Here is a 23268-nt window from a genome sequence, read left to right on the forward strand (position 1 = left end):
TGTGATCTCTCCTGTGAGAGCTGAAGAGAGTTTATAAATGTAGGACTGCGTTCATGAGGAGGATGCAACTATTGCAATTCTCTGTCCTTTGAGGATGCCTAGACTGGCTCTGGGTTATGGGCATAGAAATGGGATCTATGGAAGCCATATGCCTGTACATAAGCCTGTAAAGAATAGCACAAGCTGGTGTTTAAGACCTGCTTGTCAAGGATGTAAATCTCTCCCTTTGGGCTTGGGGGGTGCCTTTCTCTTCTTTGGCTTGACTGCTCTTATTAAGCATGTAAATCCCTTTGAATAGTTTCCTTTGAAGATGAGCTTATCAATCCTACTCTTTTTCCTTAAAGAAAACAATCAGCATAGTTTTGGACCCATTGTCAGGTAGCTTAGTGGTTAGGGCATTCACCTGGGAGAAGGTAAGGCCTTTAATTTCTTTTTACACAGCGGGGAAACACTTTAAAAGGAAGGCTTGAGTCTCTGCACCAGAATACTTTCTTGCCTAGAAGGTAGATCATGGAAATTCAAAGCCTCAGATGAAGGATGGGATTTATTCTGAACCTTTGATGTCACGGATCAAAGCTTTAATCTTCAAACTGTTGGGGAAACAGGCACTGTTGCTACATCCTTTGATAAAGTGGTGTCCTAGGAAGACTGAATGTTAGACTAAGACACAGTGTACCATCATGATCATCTGGCCCTTGTTTTGTTTCACGTATGCTTGAGGTACCTTCTTAAAAGAATAAAATGCCCCAAAGTTTCTGTGGCTTTCAACAGGAAGGGGGAAGAGATCTCACCTTCAGCTACAAAGGGACATAGCATCTAGACCTTGAGCTATATTTAGATGCCTTATTTAAGGTTTTGAGTTTTGACTTTAAACGATCAGCTGGCAAAAGTGATGAATAGCTGTCTAAAAAGAGAAGGAACCCAACTTTCTGGAAGAATGAAGGTTTTAGGAGGCAGTTCTGGCTTTGGTAGTGTCATAGTGGCTGTCATACTCAGAGACACTAAATGAGCTTAGTCAAAAACAATCTCTGTGGAAGAACCCTCCCCTCCAACATTTATTTCAGCTTTCTGGTAAGGATGAGTGAGCATATCAGCTTATGGCTAAAAGATGATAACTGAAAGAAAGGGCTAACCTTTTTCATGTGTGAAGCTTCAAGGTTATGTGCTGCACCTTCACTTCATCTACAGTGCATTTGTACTTCCTTGCGATGCAGCCTGACAGACTGGTTCACAGAAAGCACAGATTTCAAAGCCCAAGCAGTCAAACTACAGCATGAAAGCTTTAAAGATAAAATTGCTTACTTTTCCTGTAATGTATCTGCAAAAGGCTTGGTGTACTATCTTTACTGGAATATAAATGCTAACGTGCCATTACATCTCCCTAATGTACGTGTGATCAAGCAAATGGCTTTGAATTAAATTGTTCATCTATTTGAACAAAGACAAAAATAATCTCAGCCTGCCTGGACTAGTTAGGTATTATAATGCTCATGAAAAATGTGTTCTGCTTTTCCTATTGCTGAAACTGAAAAAATAATGACTGAATTGCCATGTGATTGTAGTTGGTGAGTCAAGCGATTTTTCTGCTTGGGGAAATTGTACTGTTCTAAACATTAAAGATTATAGAGATATGTAATATGTAATATATACCTATAATATCTATAGATATATCTATATGATTATATCTGTGTAAACGTAGTTAGTATATCTCCATATAGCTTTATCTAATCCATATGATTAGATGGAGATGTAGATGTAGATATAGCTATAAATAAAGATATATAGGTATAGATATAGATACAGATTTTTTATTGATGAACTACATGGTTCAAGAAACAAGTACTAAGAAAGGGAGCCTTTCACTGGTCTGAACTCATTCAGATCTTAAGTGGGCAAAATCTATTACTCCTGGCTGGCTAGTGGAACAGATTGATTTTCTTAGTCAGTATGTCTCCATATTATGAAAAAAACTCATCAGGATCTTCCTGAAACCCTTCCTAATTGTTCTCTTTGCTGTAGACAAAACAGTAAAATAACAAAACCTGAGTTTTCACCTCAAAGCTGTTAGCTACAGAGTGCACATGCGTCTCTGAAGCTGCATGTTTCCTATGTAAAAATGTTTGAAAAGCCTTTTTATTTTACTCAAAGAGGCCAAAATGGGCTAGTCTTTAAAGTATCAAAAGTAGATGTCTCAGGCTCAAACAAGCAATGTGTTCAGTCTTCAGAAAGTGGCAAAACAAAGTACAGAGAGAAATGTCGGTATATGGTACGTAACCAGTAAAAAAGGAAATCAGTTTACTAATATGTACGAAACATGTATTGGTAAAAAAGCAATAGATTATACATAATTATATTGAACCCTCATGCTAAATATCATGTTCAGTTCCAGACATCACCACTGGTCTAATTTGTTATGATAGTTCTTATGTTATATTCACTTTGCAGCACTATTCAAATCTTAAAATAGAAAAGAACATGGTAGTAAATGGAAAGGAAGTATGTTTCAAGGTGACATATATCTCTCTCCTCCTTCTACCATGTAAGTGCAGAGAAATATGATAATATGAAATACAGTATTCTCATTGTGTTCCTTTAAAACAAAATCACTGGCACAACCCAATAAATAGCTTTTTCATATATAGAATCATAGAATCATTGAGGTTGGAAAAGACCTCTAAGATCATCGAGTCCAACCGTCGACCCAACACCACCACCCACTAAACCATGTCCCTAAGCGCCTCATCTACACGTCTTTTAAATACTTCCAGGGATGGGGACTCAACCACTTCCCTGGGCAGCCTGTTCCAATGTTTAACCACTCTTTCGGTAAAGAAATTTTTCCTCACATCCAATCTAAACCTCCCCTGGCGCAACTTGAGGCCATTTCCTCTCGTCCTATCGCTAGTTACTTGGGAGAAGAGACCGACACCCACCTCGCTACAACCTCCTTTCAGGTAGTTGTAGAGAGCGATGAGGTCTCCCCTCAGCCTCCTTTTCTCCAGTTCCCTCAGCCGCTCCTCATAAGACTTGTTCTCCAGACCCCTCACCAGCCTCGTTGCCCTTCTCTGGACACACTCCAGCACCTCAACGTCCTTCTTGTAGTGAGGGGCCCAAAACTGAACACAGTATTTGAGGTGCGGCCTCACCAGTGCCGAGTAGAGGGGCACGATCACTTCCCTACTCCTGCTGGCCACACTATTTCTGATACAGGCCAGGATGCCATTGGCCTTCTTGGCCGCCTGGGCACACTGCCGCCTCATGTTCAGCCGGCTGTCAACCAGCACCCCCAGGTCCTTTTCCTCCGGGCAGCTTTCCAGCCACTCTTCCCCAAGCCTGTAGCGCTGCATGGGGTTGTTGCGGCCAAAGTGCAGGACCCGGCACTTGGCCTTGTTGAACCTCATACAGTTGGCCTGGGCCCATCGATCCAGCCTGTCCAGGTCCCTCTGCAGAGCCTTCCTACCCTCGAGCAGATCAACACTTCAACAATATGAAAGCAACTTTCAAGTTTTCATGTAAGAACAATTTTCAAATTCATATCAAATACCACTGCAGGTTTAAAAGCGGGGACTTGTAGCTGTCGGTTACCACTGAAGGCACTTGTCAGCTCAGTCACGTACTTTTATATGCAATATGGTTGCTAAAGTGAACAAACTCCAGGTGCCTGTTACCGGGGTTATTAACATCCTTTCTTTAGAACCTTGCACAGCTGGTCAAATTGCTGTCTTTTGGGGTACTGCTTTGATTACCATTTCCAAGGGTTTTTTTCAGCTCAATAGATTATTATATGTTGAGTAGTAGTAGCAGTGTTTATCAACTGCAACTTCATTGTAAATCATCTTGTGTCTAAATCTGCAAAGCCTCATTCACCCAGGGAGCAAATACCGTAGCCCCACTTTAAATATTTTACAAATTCAAGTGGTTCCTAAAACATAATGGTGACTATAGTGAAACTGGAACATATTTTTGGAATGGCTGATCCACTTTGGATATGAGCCCTTGCTATCTCATTTCATGGGAAAGGACAAAATGAATAGAAAATTAAGATGAAAAGACAGCCTTGTGAATCTAGATTCTCCAGTGTATAGGTGTAAGGAAATATTCATGCTAGAAACTGGAGGGAATTGTCTGTGTAACTAAGCCAGGTAGTCCCCCTAAATGCTTTTTGTAGGGGGCAACTCAGAGAACCTAAACTAGATTGCGTTTCTTAATCATCCCCTGGAGAAGCTTCTCTCTCTATTAACTGTGCACCTAGAAAATTAACTTTATCCCAGCCAAAACCAGTACACTTGGTTAGATGGGGATAAGAATCATTGGCTTTAAATTGGGGCAATTTATTTAATGAAACCTCAGGGCAAAACATACTCTATTAATTCTCCTTGTGATTGAAACTGTCATCAAAAATATATCAGCTGAATCTGATTCTGGTAGTCAGTGTTCCTCCACGTGAGTTTTATACTAGTCCAAGTCTATTGTCTTCAGTGAAGGGATTTTTTATGAGATTGCTCTATAATCTGTGTAAGTCAGATCCCCCCTTTTAAAAAAAAATATTTTTGCTGAATGAACTGAGCACAGTCTACATATTATTTGTGTATTTGTAGTGTGTTGTAAACCTCAGAGTAGTTACTTGCTTCTTTTCTGGCTTGAAATTAACTGCTCAGTTCTTTTCATTCACTTACATTCAGTATTACTGTGAAAATTATTAGGAAACTGGAATATCTACTGAATGGTTTCACTTGCCCTAAAGAAATAAAAACAGCAGAGAAAAAATAACAATCAGTTTTAATATGGGAGATAAAAGTAGTAAGTTCTAAATATTTTTTATGACTTCACAACACATGAATAACAATCACTGAAGTATTTTAGAGAAACAGAATAATGCTTCAGAGAACAGAGCCTGAAGAGACAGGGAGTTTCATGGGAGACAGCAGGGAGGGACCAAAAAGAGCTCGTGAGCTCTTAGGAAGATGTTGTCTGGCCTCGCGGGTAGCAGGTCAAACGCTGATAAAAATATTATGTTGATGCATCTGTGTACAAGCTTTGCATCAACATAATTGATGATAAAACCACCATGGTAGTATAAATAAGGTACTTTGTCTTTTGAAACAACAGTGTTTCCAGAGAAATACAATGACAATACAAGGAGCTGACATTAACATCAGATCTTTTATGGCCAAAATTTGGTAGAAGAATGCTATTTAGTAAAGGGTGTGGATTTTTCCATAATATTAAATATAGGAACTTATTTTGCTTTGACTTTCATAGGCCAGTAACTAGTACAAAACACACCAAAGAAAGGAATGTCTGCCTATTTTTTCCAGTCCTTGAATATTCACACATATATCTATATGTATATATCAGGAATGTACATAGTTTTCATCAGGGAAATTTATCATTTTCAGCTTTCAAAAACAAGGAAGTTTTGGGGAAGAATGTGTTCCTAAACAAAAGAAACAGAATCTACAGGTTCACAGGTGGCTAGATACATTTAGGTATACCGGTAATTCCACTGGAGAAAGCTGTGCACGTGGCAGCACTGTGTTTGGAATAGTTCAATAGCAATTTCTACTTTTTGAGTGACACAAGCATAACATTTTTGCTATGTTTGGGAGTACCATTGTACAAGAACTTACTCATCACTGGCATAAATCACAATATTACAATATTACTTGGATCCTGAATTTGTGAAAGCATAGCTAGGCTACTTTGAAGGGAACGCAATTTCTCTGTGTGGCTTTGTCTTATGCAGAACTGTTTCATAATCCTAAAAATGATTGGTCTAAAGACTTGATTTTGAAGAAGGAACATGTTATAGATAACGTAATGAGAAATTTGTTGATATAAGATGGAATTTCTGGCACTAACGTTGCCTAACATGGGACCCACTGCAGCACTAGGTCACTTTTCGGACATCAGGAAAGAAGGTAGAAACTAGGTTTACTCACCAGTGTTGTGGCAATATTGATTACATGTTATCATAAGCAAACATTATGTGGCTGAGGTGAACGGACAATCCTTTCACTGGCAAATTTTAGTTTGGCAAGTATTGACTTTAGAAAGGCAAGTATTTTAGACTGTGGACTTTTCCAGAGCTTCTAAAACCTGCCAAACCTTCTTGAAATGTGGTGGAATTAACACTGAAACGAAGAGAGAAGCAATAACAGGATATCATGGATTAAGAGTGATCGCCTAGAGAGCTATTTTGGACTGGAGACAGTAGAAAGCGCCCATCTTCTTAGCTGTATGTATAAACATGTGCATGTATAAACATGTATAAACATGTATAAACATGCACCAATGTTGGTGGAGTGAAGAAGGTTTTAAGTGTCTGGTCTATTTTAGGCATCTGAGATTGACATCCTATCTCAGGACTCTTCAGGTCTTTTGTAAAAACATGTTGAAAACTCATATTTCTTTGAAGAAAGAAAAAACTAAAGCCTAGATGTGAGACTGTCTGTCAGCAACAGGACGCAATTTGGCGGGTGAGGTGGAAGGACTCTAATTGCTGCATGGTATTGTTAGAAGCTTTCTGAGACTTCGGCAGTTGTATAGCGTAGTAGCACATAAGTATGTTTTACCAGCCTTTCCTGGTGTCATGCCTGGGACTAGTGATATAGTTTAGTAGCACATTGTGTTCTTTCATGTCCTCCAACACTAAGCCTCTCTGTGAGGAAATGGCAGGCAGGCTTGTTTAAAAGATTACTAAAATGAAGTGGCTTCTCATCCACCTTTCCATATGATCTTTTCTGCACTGAAAAACTGCTCTCTTGTGTTCCTTTTCTCTTTGAAACATCTTGGGCTACTTATGGTAATAGCCACCAAATCCCTTCGTTATTGGTCTCTAACATCTAGTTGCTTGGCCCTGATCATGGGCTTAGCACCAGGAAAGAGAGGTCTATCATAAGCACCCTGTAATGCTTTGGAATATCCCTTCTTGTTCTTTTGCATTTGTCTTGATGACATTTCTGGGGTTTTTTTTCAGGAATTCCAGAAAGCAGAAACTTCCCACAAATGTCAGAAGAGTATTCTTTGTTTTTGTTATGAGGACTTATTTTAATTTAAAGCCTATTTGATATACTCAGGTTCTTAATTTCCTGATAGTAAAGGTCACCAGGAAGGTACAGTGTTTTGACTGTGCTGTCAGACTGGTGAATCCAGGCTGGGATTCTGTGGGCTGTCCTCTTAGCGATCGGAGTTTGTGTGAAAACAAGAGAATAATGCTTTTCTGACTTCAGTTCACCTACTGGAGTCAGTTGCAAGGCCTACTTTAAAACCCCAGTTTTATTTCCAGCAGTTACGGAGATCTTATCTGTGGGGTACGGATGCAGATCCTAGGGAAGCTCTGAAAAATAATAGGTGTTTTAAGAGATTAAGAACAAAAGCCAAGCCTGTAATTCAATCATGTAAAAGATGCATTTACAATACTTCGCTCTCGTGATTTCCAAAGAATTTTCTCAACAACCTAATCATCCCTGATCCACCGTGGCTCTTCGGACCTTTGTTTCTACAGGTCGGTTTAATTTCTAATCCTTCTATTTAAAATACTACCCAGTGCCACCAGGAGGTGTGCGTGTGCTATTTATCGGTTACTTTCCGGGGCGCTTGTATTTTTTTTTTTTTTTTTTTTGGAGGGCGGGGAGGGCTCCATAAGAACGCCACAGTGGTAGCAGTAGAAACTGCTACCATAATAATAGGATCATTATTATTATATAGCGTTGGTGTTTGCACTTCCAAACAAATAAGGATGTTGTGTTTGTGTCTGGAGAGAGTTCTTAATTCTTTCCCTGGATGAGAAAAATCGTAGATTAAAAAGACCCGTTAAGTCATCCATCTTCTTCCCTTCCAGCGTGCCCTGTTCTCTGAAGCATACTGTATAATGTATTGAGGATATCAGTCTGTTGCTAGGGAAATGATGACTATAATGAGATGTTACACAGTCTACATTTTGACTGCATTGCAGGATCAAAGATGAGGCTGTGGAAACAAAGATCTTTTACTGAAACACGTAAGTTGTGTCCTATTTGCGCTTGTGTATAACTTCTAGGATTAGTAAAAAGAGATGAGCGTATACTACAAAAAGCTAAATATCACACAGTATTTTTATGTTGCATATTCCCATTTGGTCTCTGATATTTAATTGGAAAATATCTTGCGTATTTTCAGTGTAAATATAGGCATAAAGTACATACAGGTCCATAGTGATCCACAGGACATTGCCAATGACTACACGACATCCTATTACAACTACAGCCTAAAGTAGTGCCGTATTTATTACCACATGGATATTTAGAAGCATACATTAGAGTGAACAGTAAATCTGATATCATTTGAATATCAGATAGGAAGAAATAATTAGTTGATAAAATATGATCAGCCGTGCCTGGTGATATAATGTATGGTTCAGATGTATTCCACAGGGTCTCTTGAAAATCCTGTTCCAACCAAATTAAAATTCAGTGTGTTGCAACAGTTACAAGCACTACCTGCAGATGCTGTATGTGAGGGAGGGCAACGTGCAGGAGTGACACTTTTTTCATAGCTGTACAGTCAGACTGGCTATTTCTGCTTTCTATTGTATCTTGCGATTAACGTGTGTTTTGATAAAGTGCATGTCATCCTTGCTGAGGAGAAATCATTAGCCTGAAAAAGATTGCCAAATACAATGATGTGTTATATGGGTTATGGCCAAATTTCTGAAAATGGTAAGAGATTTATAAGTTTACCAAATCTCATTTAGTAGTCACATGTCACTAAGGATATGGTTTTCAGGCTACCTGTGTAAAACTGCAAGCTTAACCTCCACCCCTAAATTTACCTGTAGTCTTCGTCTTTTATATTTGTCTGTAACCGTAACACCATTCCACCAAAAACCTAGCATGGCCTCTTCCAGGAGTAGTTATTGGATTCCCACCAGTGACGGCAGTCCCACGATGTTTCCGAGTAGTTCCTGACCCCAATGACTCATATATGTCCTGTTCTATTAATAAAGAGAAATATTAAAGCAGCAGATAGATATCATTACTGTACATGAGTTTTTAACTTTCACAGTACATGTTCTTACATCAATAGCCAGTTAAATCACTGAACTGAAAAGAATGTGGGCAGCAGAAATCATTTTACAGGCAAGTGAGTCGACTGAACTAGTAGGAAACACAGTGAAACGCCACTGAAACTGAAAATGAATGATAAAACATTCCCACATCAGATACAGCTAATACATTGGCTAGATACTTGCCATTTGAGGTCCCAAGTGATAACAGAACTCTGTTAAGACAAACGCACGGTTTTGCTGATGTGCACATTGCAATACTGAATTTCTTTGCACAATGACACCTGTATTGTTCATTTTTTTAGTGAGAAAAGGGACATACAAGTGGAAGCATACTAGTAATGAAATGGATCTGTCAGCATGCTACATGGTAAAAAAACCCCATTTTCTCCTTTGCTGCCTTGGAAGCCACTATTTATGTGTTCATCTTTAAAAACTGCTTCTGTGTATCTGTTTGCAATATCCATGTTTGATGAACAAAATGAGACTTAATTTACATGCTAATGCAACAAAACAGATGCAGAATAGATCAACTCACCTGCTAACAAATGCATTATTTGGGCCACACTAGTACTGATTGAATGACAAGTAGCTTTAATCCCCTGATAGCGGTTTGCAGAGCTGCTCAAGATTTGATCTCCCTACAAATACCTCCCATCCAGTGCTCAGATGATATGTCACTGTTTCCTATACATTACTGCTGAGTTACTTTTTTTTTTTTATTTCATCTCTCATCCTTTTGTATGTTAAAAACTGATTAATTTTTCAGGATCAAAAGGTATTTTTTTCATGGAAGTAGATTTAAGCATTAGCCGATTAACCATTGATACAATATGTTTATTATTTAACAAATACAGAACACTGTTATCATCTGTCTTTGCTAGTGCAAGAAGGTAGCATGGATTTTTTGCAAACACTTTTGTCTCAAGGTATTTTGGGAGCACTCAAGAGGATCTGCTTTAGTCAAGCCTGTATCAGGCTATCACCTGTTACGCTGCACTCATGGATCAGCAGCAGAGAATTTCTTAATAGCAAATGGTATTGAAAATGCATACTGATGGCTAATTTGCTAAAAGCTTACTTAAGGACTCACAAGCAAGCCATCACTAGCACTGGTCTTTTTATAAACACTTGGTTTCAGGGTACTGAAGCATAACGTGTTGCCTGAAAATACCGAGAGATCATTTGTACACACAAGTGTCATGAGTTGACAAGTTTGTCCTGCCCTCCATCCTAAAACATCAACAGCTCCAAGCCATAATGTGAGAATCAATGTAAAAGGGTAGAGGGTGAAATCCTGTTGCTTTCAGAAGACGGGGATGCTTCTTGTCAGCACGAGTGTACCATATTTGTGTTTAGCTTTACTCTGTGCTTTTAAGATGCGTTCATATTTTGTTATCTCACAATTAGATTTATTAGTCACATACAACAATAGGAACTGATTCAGAACCCTGTTATCCTATTTGTCCAGACCATTGTTTGACCATTATTTTCTCTCAGACAGATATTGGCAGTGCATTACATAAATAATGGTGGAAATGTACCAAACATCCATATTGACCATCTCTGTCCTCATTCTCTTGCATTCAGTATAGTATCCCTGATCATGACAAAAAAAAAAGCAGGAAAGAACAGAGTTCAGCCTGAGCCTGCAGAGAACAGCGAGAACGTTCCTGCTACTACCTTGATTTCTATCATTTTCCTAGCTGTTAAAAGTTTCTGCTTTTCAGAGAGCATCCTGTATTCTAAGTTATCTAAGAAATCTCCCATTCTCTTTCATTAGAACCTGGTGATTCTCATTTGTCTCAAGGGTAAGGGCCACAGGTTTATGCATGCTTCTGTTCTAGAGCACTGTTGAAAACCTGAAGTTGGTTCTGAAGTCAAAATATCACCTAAGTTGAACAATTTATCTTCTTTTTAGCTAAGACCAACACATCCTGACTATCCATCACATGATGGAGGAAGCTATTTTCTGCATTGGACTCCACCTGCCTTACTATTAAGAAAAGTAAGATTAGGAGGCCAGCCTCCTTATATTGCTGGCCAATCTTCTTGAATTCACACTTCCTTCCTGGCTCTATCGCTTCTCGTGCTGAGAGCTTTGAAGCAGATCCCCCTTTGTGCATTGATCAAAAAGATGAAAAGAAACAACCTTTCTACTACAAGACTCTAGTCAGTTAAATATACAGAAAATCCAATACAGCACTCCATATCCATATATTTCTAGGGTATTATTTTACATGAGGGAAGCACGGGACAGAAAATAAACCAGCCAGGAAGAGAGACAGAGCAAAACAAAGAAATAAGGGCAAAAATACAGCAGTTTAATGTAGGAATACTGCTGAGGTAAGGCACACTTTGTCAAAGTTGAGGTTACAGTACTGTGCTCTCAGTATTTCCTTTGTAAAAAAATCACTGATGTTTCTGAAACATAAAATATAAACATTAAGCACACCTGGAATTCTTCACTGTTTAGCTGAGAAAGGCATTCATACTGTAGAAGTTCCAGCTGAACTGCTTCGGTAGTTGCTCCCTCCTTCAGGACACCAGATAATTTCATTATCCATTTGCATGAAATCTAACTCCTCAGGGCCTGTCACTCATACCAGGATACACTTTTCCCTACTTCAAAATTGTGGAAGAAACATGGCAAGGGAAATATCAGGGACGAGTAGCAGGTATACTAACTTTTTTCATATTTCTTTAATAGTTGTTGTATGGAAGGTCATATTGAACTTTTGGCTTAAAATGATAGTTTGATGAAATAATGGTATGTGTGTGCTTGCTGCTGTCTTTTAATAGAAGCTTTTTGAAGCACACGGACAACATTAATGGAAATAAGCAGAAGAAAGAAATGCCAATATCTCTGTCCAATTATAGTTCTATATTCTTTGTGTTTCAAGTGGACGGAGAATCTAAACCCTGCAAGTGCAATGCTTGCAAACATAGTCGTAGACTTTATTATGGGGAACAGGAACATGAGTACAGAGACTATTTTTTTAAGTGATGGGGCTGGCAGGGTGAAGGAAGCACTGAAAAATGTACAGCTAAAGAGACAGTAAAACAAACAAAAAACCCCACCAAAACCAAACCTTTAAGGAGCATTCTATTAAGCTGATAGTCCATACCTAACTTTGTTGAGTTTATATAGCTTTTGGAGTGATTTTTCTAAGATAATCCTGGATTAAACAAACATTTAAACATTTTACCTATCATGAGAACAATAAAATATAAAGAAGATACTCGAACAGAAGCTAGAGTGGCAGGCTTACTGAAAAAGAAACTAGCAAAGAGAAAAATAACCCAGTCAAAGTCCGATTCTGCCATCGGTGTCCCTGTTATATGATGCAATTACACAGAAATAAAGGTGTGACTATACTTGAGCTAGCTCTTTTATAATTGCTTGGGTAATAATAGTACTCAAGATACAGTGCTGTGATTTCATAGAATCATAGAATCATTAAGGTTGGAAAAGACCTCTAAGATCATCGAGTCCAACCATCGACCCAACACCACCATGCCCACTAAACCATGTCCCTAAGCGCCTCATCTACACGTCTTTTAAATACCTCCAGGGATGGGGACTCAACCATTTGGCACAGACTAACCACACGTTTACATAAAGTGAGGCCTCCCAAACACCCCAAATAGAGTGAGCAGAGTTCAAGTGATAAACCAAACACCCATACACTTTTGGGGGATGAGGAACATAAACAGCCTTTTACTCTACTAAAATTAACAGCGATATTTTCCATCACAGAGAGATATGTTTCAAAAACCAAAGGCCTCCATAATTGTTTTAAAAACAAAAGAAAACGAGGAGAAATAGAAGAAACAGGTACAAAATAGAGAGGAAAGGCTGAAATGAATTTTATTTCACAACACAAAATAATTAAGAAGAGGAAAGTGTACTGAAATAAAGAAAAGCACTGAAGGAAAATAAGGAAAACCAACACTTTAATGTACTGTAATTACTTATTCCACTATTACCTTTTTCCATGACATTTTATTGATGGTGTTTCATGGTTCATCAATAAAGTAACACTATAAAAAGCCCCAGAATCTTATTTCCTTCTGGTGTTTGTGCTAGATTGACAGTAACTTGTCCATGACAAAGGAGCAACCAGTTCAGCTTGAAGACCTGATGCAAGAGCAAGGGGGGAGGAAATAATTATTAAAAAAAAAAAATGAATAATACCGTGTTAAACTTTGAAAGGAACACCAAGTGAAACAAATGAATAAATAATTAGTTTAGGGGTAACAGTATTTTCAAAGCAAATGGACTACTTCTGTTACCACGAAGATAGGGCATTTGACAGCTAGTAAGACAGCGAGGCATTCAGCTTCCAAACCATAAAAGGTGAGAGTTAATATTACACTAATGAGCCACAAGCATACTTCTGGCTTGTTTTTTATTAACACTAATAAATGAGCTCATAATACTGATCAGAAGTGTTTTTCTTTTCTCCACACATCTCACAAAAGAATTTCAGGTGACAAGTACTATGATACATATGGTAGAAACAAACAGCTGTGGCCACAAAGATGTTTTGTTAACTGATGATTAATATATTCAGGAAGCAATCACACTATTCATTAGTAAAAGTTTACAAACATTAAAAAGTGCATAACATTTGAAACCAACAACAACACAAAAATATATATAATATATATACTATATATAAAGAAAGTGACATCACCTCCTGTTAATAAAAGAAAACAAATCTGCTGACTTTGTGATTGGTGCTTATGTGATTGCCATGGTTTACTAGTCAGTCACTCTCTTTACTCACCTTAGTCACACAGAGGTGTGGCTGCCCCATTTTGCAGTATTCAACCTCATGTATGGCCTTGTCTATTGGGGCGGGATGGGGGGGGAGGAAATCAATCAGCATAGCTACTGCGGAATAGGTTATTCATTTGTAGATATTTTAAGTAATCCTCTGGATGGACAAGCTATCCTGGTATTTCAATGAAGGTCCAGTTTGGACTGTCATTTTGGAATAGCTGAAATGGGAAAAATACAGTCTTTTGGGTGCTAGATGCCAAGTCTCTCACTTCCCTCTCCACATCCTAGCTAAAAGGCTGCTGTAGCAGCTTCTAGCACTTGGCTGTACCTGGTGCATCAGTAACAGGCTACCGGCTGCGCAAACTCAACGGCCTGATCAACTGAGGCAAAGGCAAGGAATAGAAAAAATAGTCTCCCTGGCTGGATCCAGCCCATGATCCACTAGTTGGACTATCCTGCAATCTAAAACTCATTCCAGAATACATAATTGGCAGTAACCTATGCCAGTTATTCTCCTGTGTGTAAACAAAGGCCCATCTTTAACAATGTGAACCAGGAAAATCTCTAGCACCACGGAATTTGTTTGAATTTTAACCCATATAAGGTTATAAATGTATTTTTAAAACTACCATAACAATAAAATACTTGGACTAACATTTTAAAAAAATATCTCAGAGAAAAATTAAGAAATTGGGAGTAAAATTAGAAAAACGGGGAAGAATAACATAAAAGATTCAATTTGAGTCTCTGATATGCAACTAACTACAGGCAAGTGGCAAAACTGTACCAAGGACACAAAACACGCTGAAGTATTCACATTAACAAATCGTTTTGAAGGCTCATCTAGTAACAAATTAGAGTGTTGCTGAGTCATTTAGGTTTAGGCATAATCAATTTAGCGGTTGACGTTTTAAATCTATCATGTGCACACCACATTATGCAAAAAAACAGCCCTTTCAAAACGCGTGGTAGAAAAATTCACAGTAACAGAAATATTCTTCATAAGCAGTTGAGAAGGGGCAGTGTGGAGCATCTAAGTCATACAATACAAAAACCATTGTAAATAACAGAGCTGTAAAACAGATGCAAAGTTCTAAAAACAGTGCTTTCTTTACAGTTCTTTTAATGGGCGAACACTTTGGCCAGAGAATTTTAAACTCTGAGGATCACACAAGCCTTTTCTTAAGATACAGAATTAGATCCTCTGATGTTTCAAAGGCCATTTGCTACAAGATTTACCTGTTCTACTTTCTAAAAGTGTTCCCATCAAGTAGTCATTATGAAGGGATCCATCTGATGACACTATCCCAAAAAATCAATACATGTTCAACCATTGCTAATGACAGAGGTAGAGAAAATTCTGTCTTCTGCCACAGCTTGTACCCCCATTTTTAGCATTGTGTTGAGTGGGTTCCAGCAGTGAAGACACATGCACTTTCTTTTCCACCAGCTTGCTCATGGAAACAAATTTGTTCCGGCATGCTCTTGTAGTCTGAAAACATCCAGCAGCTGCTCCAGTCGGTCAAAGTTGGATGTCAGCTTTCTTGCTTTGCTGCCTCCCCTTGGGCCTCCCCAGTTTGCTCACTTGGATTTCGTTGTGCATCTCCTTCTCCTTCTATAACATAAATAAAAGGATGAGTGATCCACCCTAAAACAAAGAGGTCTTGCTCACAGAACCCCAACTGTTCATCCACCAGTCTCAAAAACAAAGTAAAAAAAAATTGAAACTGAAATCTTGCATTAAATAGGAAACCTTTTACTACTAAGGTAGCCATACTTTGCGTCTCAAGAGACACCTTCGAAAACAAATTCCTAGCTGCAGCCACCACTATCGTTTTAAGTACAGACCTAAAGTAGCTAGAAATGAAAGAATTTTACAAAAATAGTAGGGTATTTTTGACAATTTATTCACTATGATACTATGACAATATAAGAAAAAAACACCTCATTACACCAAGTCTGAGCAGAGTTTACTATAAAAAGAGGCAATTTCAATAAAAGCAATAGTTTGTGAAAGCTGTGTTCCTTCTGTGTGTCCATTTTCAGTACCACGCCCCACGGCGTTCAGTCCAGCTGTCTCACTGCAAACCACAGAACGGTCTGAGGAATAGAAAACATCTTACAGTGGCACGGGGAGCAGACAACTCATAAAGCCTGTCTAAAGAAGGCTAAGTAGTGCATTGACAATGGTCTATTAGTACCTATATGCAAAGTATTGTATTTCACCTAACGATTTAAGACCTAACAGGTTCAGACAGCTGGAAGCTAAGTGCAAGTAAGACAGAAGTCCCTGAACACTGGGCTAATTAGCTATAGGTACATAGTAAGGAATAATGTTAAGACATAAGTTGTCTCTTGTATCTTGCAAGGATTCTGAATAATTTGTATTGAACTGGCTTGATACAGTAGTTGAGGAGAAAATTCCATGGACTAAGTTGTAGAGGCAGTAGTGCCTCTTAACTTTAATCTATAGATCTTCAGAATAAAAGCAGGGCTCTCAGTACAGATATTTATTGTTGCCCCATTTCAAATCACACTGTGTATCTGCAGCTTTATTTCTGTTTATAGAAATAAGCACCATAAACACCTTCTCTTTTTCTATATGTAAGAAATGGCACATTGCTAATGGAAAAAAAAGTTCTTTGCACTGCAAAGAACATTGCAAAAAGCTCAGACGTGATAGCTGTGTTTTGTGCATGCACTGAGTATTTAGGAAGCAAAATGCCTCAGAGGGTATTGGTAATTATCAAATTCAACCTGATGAAAAGTTGTATGGAAGGTTGATTAGCCTATTAAACAGTGAGGTTTGTTCTGTTCATTATGGGTTGAGTAATAAATAAAAATTTGTTTTGCAAGGTACTTTCTCAGAAAGCTCTTTATTTCTCAGTTTTATCTCCACATCAGAAAGGATTCCATCAGGATGGATCTACATGCAATTATTTCATATTGGACAGAAATCCCTTTTGCCCAAATTGTCCAAACACTTTCTACAAAGCTTCCTACATTTGTTCTCATACTGCAAAAGTCCAGACGAGTGGAATCTTATTTTTTTATTCCTTTTTTGCCTGCTCTTTACTCCATTTATTCTGACTACTAGGAAGTCTTTAATAGCCTTCATACTATCTGGGCAAGTCAAGCTTTCCTGAAAGAATTCTTATTTAAAAAAAAAAAAAAAAGAAGGACAACCCTCCCAAAAAAAACCTGAAGAGAGAAAAAACTTTGCAAGGTATTTGTGTTTAAAAGAAAAATGATCCTGGACATGAAGCCCAAACATTTCACTACCTCAATTTTAAAAATAGTGCACAAAGATGCAGAGGAGGAGCACTAAGGTTCTAATACACCACTTCTTAAAAGATTTTCTCAACTCACTGAAAAAACTCACTAGTCTAAATCCATTTAATCTATAATACACTATCTTGGTACTACAGACTTTGTCTTTCTGCTGGCAGAGCTCTCCTACCAAAGGCCTTAAAATGTGTTTATGGAAATAATTTTGCTTCTAGGTTCTGAGAATCCCAAAATTGCCTAAGCATGCTCTTGAACTATTCTTCCTTAAAAACATGATGGCTATAAGCCATTCCCGTTCTGTATGACTTTAATGCCTCTCCCCAGTTTTTTGTAGATGGTTGGACCATTACAACTTTTACAAGGAAGTCTCCTTTCCACTTCTGCACTGAATCTGTGTTCTGTGGCGTATCTGCAGATGCCTAGAAAACCAGCAGTTTGTTTTAGAGATTAGACTTGCAGACTTTTTCCTTACAACTGTATTTAGCTACAATCACCTGTAAGATGAACTGAATGTAAAGTTTCTTGGAATTGCATTGGTTACCTTGAGAGAGAGTTGAGCAGGTGAGCTACCTGCTGATTTCCCTATTAAAATCTTCCTTTTGCCTTCTGTCTTATGATTTCTGTTGCAGTTTTCTACTTATCAGATGTACACAGTGTTGCTTTTACTAAATTCAGATAAAATGTGTTGCCACAGAGTACTTGGAACCTATATTTTGAAGTTTGGTGAATATGTCCATTCCATAGATATTAGCAGGTTGTTAGCTTATTATGGACAAAGAACACTGGAGCAGTTGTTTTGAAGGGAGACTATTATACAGTAATTATATGTATCATACGTAATTATGCAGTAAACTCTTGATCATCTGTCATTTGGTCATCAATGAGGGGATTAACCAGCACTCACTTCAGGTATGAAATAGTGCATGACAGAAAATATGTGGTCTTTGAACAAGGCCTCACTGCCTAGTGCTGTTCAAAGCTTTTCCTGTTCTTTACAGGAAATGTATCTGCAAGCTTTTCAAAGCGAATGTACTAAATATGCTTGGGTAGCTTAATTTACATTTGTTTTATAATAACCTCTTTTTTTTAATCTGCATTATCCTACTCTGCCATTACTCCATGCAGCTGAAAGCAAATGTACTTGCACTTTTGCAAGAAAATGCATATAGCTGTAGTAAGAATAAAAGAAAAAGAAAAAAAAAGAATCAAAACTTGATGTCTATATTTGTATAATTAGGTAGTACTTAGCATAAATTGTTTGACGTGCACCTTGAAAGAAATAAGATACAACCCCCAAACGTGTTTTCCTCTTAATCCTGTCAGGTGTGATGCGTATATGCATCCCGCAAGCACTAGTATATTCTGAACTGGAATTTGGGATGCAAAATATTTTTTAGCCTCTCTTTGGCTTGGAAAGACACGACAGGATAATACACTAATACTCATATGAATGATGATACAATGCATTTTCCAGTATTTGTGGTTTGGAGGCTTTTATCCAGCACCTAGGTGTACTAATAATACAAAATTTAAATATATTTTCATTGTATCTAATTCAAACTGCATAACCTCCTGAAGAAGTATGCAGGCATTTTTGTGTATCTACTACCTAAGGTAATTTTATGAGCAACTCTGTACACTTTTCTGCAATGACTAAGTTACCCAAGCTGCAAAAGAGGTCTCCAAGAAAAACTAAATAAGACTCCTGAATTATGTATTAAAAATTAGGCTAACAGTTATTTAAACTATTCTCATCAGTACAGAGCTAACCGCACGTACAAAATGCATACGAACATATATTACAGGCACAAAGTCACATTCTTTTTATAGCTCACAACAGAACACAGTTCTGGCTTACAATCACTTCAACAGCTTAACTTAAAAATAGGGATTGTTTATATCTTCTAAATGGACAAGATCAAAGACAATTTTGGTAAGTGTAAATTTGAGACTGAAGAAAATTAAAGCAAGAAGGAAGGTTGGCATTATGCATTTCAAATGCCACCTACTTTATATTTTTCCAACATCTTACACGTATCCCCACATTAAAATAAACACACACACCTACACACATACTAATAAAGCTTTTCTTTTTAAATAGAAAAAAAAATTAAAGGCCCTGCCCAGCTAGAATTGCATGCATCTAGAAGCTATAAGGTCCCAAACTGGCAACCGAAAGCCAAAAAAAGAATCCTTCCCCTCCAAACAGCACTACAACCACCCAAACATCACACTGCCCACATCTGATTGTCCAGTGATGAGATTGCCTCTCAGAACTCTTGCCGTTGTCTCTGAGAAAAATACGCGCACAAACAGGGCAGCTGCTTATCAACAGTTTCTTCTTTGCTGCATTTGTTTTCTTCTGCTGTTACTAAAATAAGCATAAGACCTCTTTCCTAGGATCTGAAAAGGGCTTTCAAATATCTGTAAGATCCATTCATCAACCCCCACCCGTGTAACATGAAAATAATTACACAGCCATATTACTATTTTTATTTAATGTAAGGCCCTTCACCGTACATTGTCCCTCCTTCCTCTCAACTGAAGGTGCACAACCAGCTAAAAATTTTGGTAATATTAAAGGTGAAGTAAGATTTAGGATTGCATTAGTGCTAATCACCTTAAAAGAAGGACAAAGTATCAGCAGAAAGTGGAAAGAGACAATTTACCCAGAAACAAAGATCTAAGTATAACAAACAACAATGCATTGCTATTGCTCTGTCCTCTGGCAGCTGAAAAATAAAATTAATCTCCACAATAACCTTTCAAGCAGACACATGGCTTCTCCTACAGGCTTCAAACCAAAGAGCTTCCATTAAAGGATATTAAAACCCAACTCTTCATAATAAAGACTTCCTTATTTTCTTCCTTATCCTCGATTTTCCATAAAATTTATTCTGACATAGACTCTGCCACTAGGCACTCACTGCAGAATGACTTTTCTTTTTTCAGTAATATGCTGTACTTGCAAATAACCACTCTTCCCATTTATGAAATCTGGGCTTCTTATTGCAGGCAACCCCTGCTGATCTTCCATTATCAGAAAAAAATATTTTTGTTGCTGAGGGACAAGGGAATAATGCATGCGCATAAACCACGTTTTGTGTACTACTCTTTTCATTTTAGTTTTAAATAAATCTAATAAAAGATCAAAACGTACTCACCTGCTTTGTTTATATCAAGCTCTGATAACTTTAAGGCTAGTTCACTAGAGTTCCCACCCGGAGAGGACACAAGTATGTCATGTAACGCATTTCTTCTACCTGTTCTTCCTGAAGCAATAAAGTCTGCATATGTAGATTCCACATCAGTCATTGCTAACAAATATCCACATAGCAGTACCTGGATGGGAGAAAAAAAGAACAATACTTACAACACCAGAAAAACAGATGATGTTATGGAACGGGAATAGAAGAACTAGAGGATTCTCATTGTGGAGTAGATCGGCTATGCAGTAAGCAGCAAAAGAAGATGCCTCAATCTCAAAATTTGGAGAAATTAGAGAAGAAACAGAGTAAAAAGCAATAAAGGTGTGTGGATTTTATGCAATCTGTATTCAACAGCATTTTAAACAACTTCATTTTTCATACTTCATAAAGTGCTAGTGAATACTTTATAAAAGCAATGACCTCAGCAACATAATTTCTTTATAGAGCTGTCTCTGGCTTTTAATATTAGCTGCGAAGTAGGAGGTAGATAGGGGGTGGAAGAAAGTTCTTTTCTGCACGAAATGCAGAGCGTAAGGAATAAGAAAGTGCAAACTGATAATGCTTTTGCATGGAGAACACCATGCTCATACAAAGGCACAGCTGCTTTGTGTATTTTCCTTTCTGTTAGTATGATTAGTCTTGGCATTGTATATAGACTTCTTCAGACTTAACTAATTTATTTTGGTGTGATAGTTGCACCAGAGTGAATGCATTACCATAAAGTCACTGAAACGAGTGGAGACATGCTAACAGAGCAAGCAGAATAGCTAAACTATAACACAGAGGTTAGAAAGCAATGCTCTGTAAGCCAGATATAAACTCAGAACTTCTTTTCATTAGAAAATAATTATTTCTCATGTTATTCTGGAATAATGTGATGATGTGCATTAATGTAAGATCTGCCAAAGACACAGGGAAACTCTGCTCTATCTGCTATAGATCTAACCTGTTAGGATTTTTTTTTCTTTTTCTTAATTTATAGAATTGTAACCAGAGACCGGGGGCGGGGGCATAAGGGCAACGTTGCACAGTTGCATACAGTAAGAAGCTTTAGCTATTATTACTAAAGTAGCTGAAATGTCACATTTGCATAGCGTACAAATCTTTTTAATCAGTTCCTACTGCAGTTGCTGAACACTGAAGAAGCCCCTGAAGTCATCACACACACTAACAGCAGCAAAAGATTCAGTTCTCTCTCTTTAAATAAAAAGAAAAACCTCATTTTTTATAAACAATTTTATTTTAAAAAGATACATAAAAGACAACAGCCAACCCTTCCCCACCCTCAACTCTGAATAACTTCACAAATCCTGTCCATTCTTTATCTTCTAGTCCTCACCTCCCCAACTTCAGTCAGCTGTATAAGGGTGTACATATGATGTGTCTGAGAAGCCAACAAAAGGGTTCTATACCGTATTTTATTTAGTCTAAATATAGCTATATCGAATATCATTGCAGGACTGACTGACTTAAGAAGTTCATTGCTATCAAGCTTTGGTGTCCCATGCCAAATGCTGAATGGCTGACAGGATAATTTTACTCTTATGAATAGCCACTATGAAACAGGAAACGGCTTTAAAAAATAAAAAAAAAAACAAAAAAACACCACACCAAAAAAACCCAAAAAAACCCCAACCCACAAAACCTAACAACAAACACCTAGGGAACGGAAAGAGGTCAGCATTGACTGAAAGCCTGCCTGACACACATAAAATAGTGTAGTGCCTCTCAATTAACAAATGCTTTCATGAGCATGACAGCACGTGCATTTCTTCCCATGAAGTGCCCTCTTCTTGAAACACTGTAAGAATATTGAAGCAAATGAGAAGTCTACCATTTGGTCTTTGCCCAAGGTGCAGACATCTCAATGCCAAATATATAAACCATGTAGTAACGAAGCATATAACTTGCAAGGGTGAAGGGAAACAGTGAGGACAGTTGTGATAAGGTAAGAAAACAGCACAAGTTTTCAGACTTATCTGACCTGTTCACTGAAGAATATCATCCAGCAAGATCAGAAGATAAAAGATTTTAAGTGAAACTTACATGAGTTATATTTGTTCATGCCTGTTATTGCAACTGGCCTATAGAAAATGAAGTGCAAAACCTGAAAGTAATCAATGTACAGGCTTGGAGTTTGTCACTGGTGTAGCACCAATCCAAAGTCATTATAGCTATCACTCCTGCCAAGACATTTATTTATTTTAGCATAGAAAAAACATCACAGAGAAGAACATTCTTTTGCTACTTTGGAAGCTGCATATCAGTGCATCAGGAACAGAATAAGCAGAGAAGATTATGACTGAGGTGGAACAAAGCTATAGGGCTGTAAGGCTGGCAAAATGAACAGTGTTGTACTCCACGAGCAATTCCCCGGACTGTACAAACTGCACTCCACAGAATACTCTTCTGTAAGATTATATTCTTCTTGAAACATTCCATAAAACACGGAGAGCACCGGGGGAAATCTCAAGGTTATTTAATTTTAGCTATGAAACAAGCTATAAAGCCATAGGAAAATGTGCTTGTGGAGAACTTTATTTTAAAGGTTCATTTTCTATAGGCTCAATATGGCATTACTAACAACATTCTGATCAAAAAAGAATGTTACCAAACATACATTATTAACACTTCCAAGTTTTCCTGTCTGCGTCTTCTCCTAAATGTCAAACACCATTCTGTTTTGTATTGGCATTATCTTGAGACATTACTGCATAAATATGGAACTCAGCACTGACGTCACCGGAGAGGTCCCCTTCCAATGAATGGCTCAATGCCCAGCAGTCTGTAATTATTCACTGAACCAGTCATTAAGGAATTACCATTCACTCCAAAAAACCTTTTTTTCCCCTTCAGTCTCTGTGGAAGGAGTGGAATTTGCTAATAATTCTGTGAAACACAATTTGAATTTCCTAACTAATTGCATTAACAGATAT

General features: G+C 37.8%; 1 protein-coding gene across 3 annotated transcripts in view; it reads right to left on the reverse strand.

Moving 5' to 3' along the window:
* Positions 1-12892: 12892 nt before the first annotated feature.
* The window catches only part of PKIA (cAMP-dependent protein kinase inhibitor alpha), a 44884-nt gene continuing 34508 nt past the window's right edge, over positions 12893-23268 (reverse strand). For all 3 annotated transcript variants that reach the window (XM_076329516.1, XM_076329514.1, XM_076329515.1), the window contains exons 2-3: positions 20288-20465; positions 12893-15450 (exon numbers count right to left, since the gene is read on the reverse strand). In XM_076329516.1, the coding sequence (XP_076185631.1) occupies positions 15371-15450; positions 20288-20438 (231 nt within the window). In that variant the 5' untranslated portion in view covers positions 20439-20465 and the 3' untranslated portion in view covers positions 12893-15370. The remainder of the gene's footprint in view (positions 15451-20287; positions 20466-23268) is intronic.

Source organism: Aptenodytes patagonicus, chromosome 2 (assembly GCF_965638725.1).
Source record: "Aptenodytes patagonicus chromosome 2, bAptPat1.pri.cur, whole genome shotgun sequence".
Lineage (NCBI taxonomy): Eukaryota > Metazoa > Chordata > Aves > Sphenisciformes > Spheniscidae > Aptenodytes > Aptenodytes patagonicus.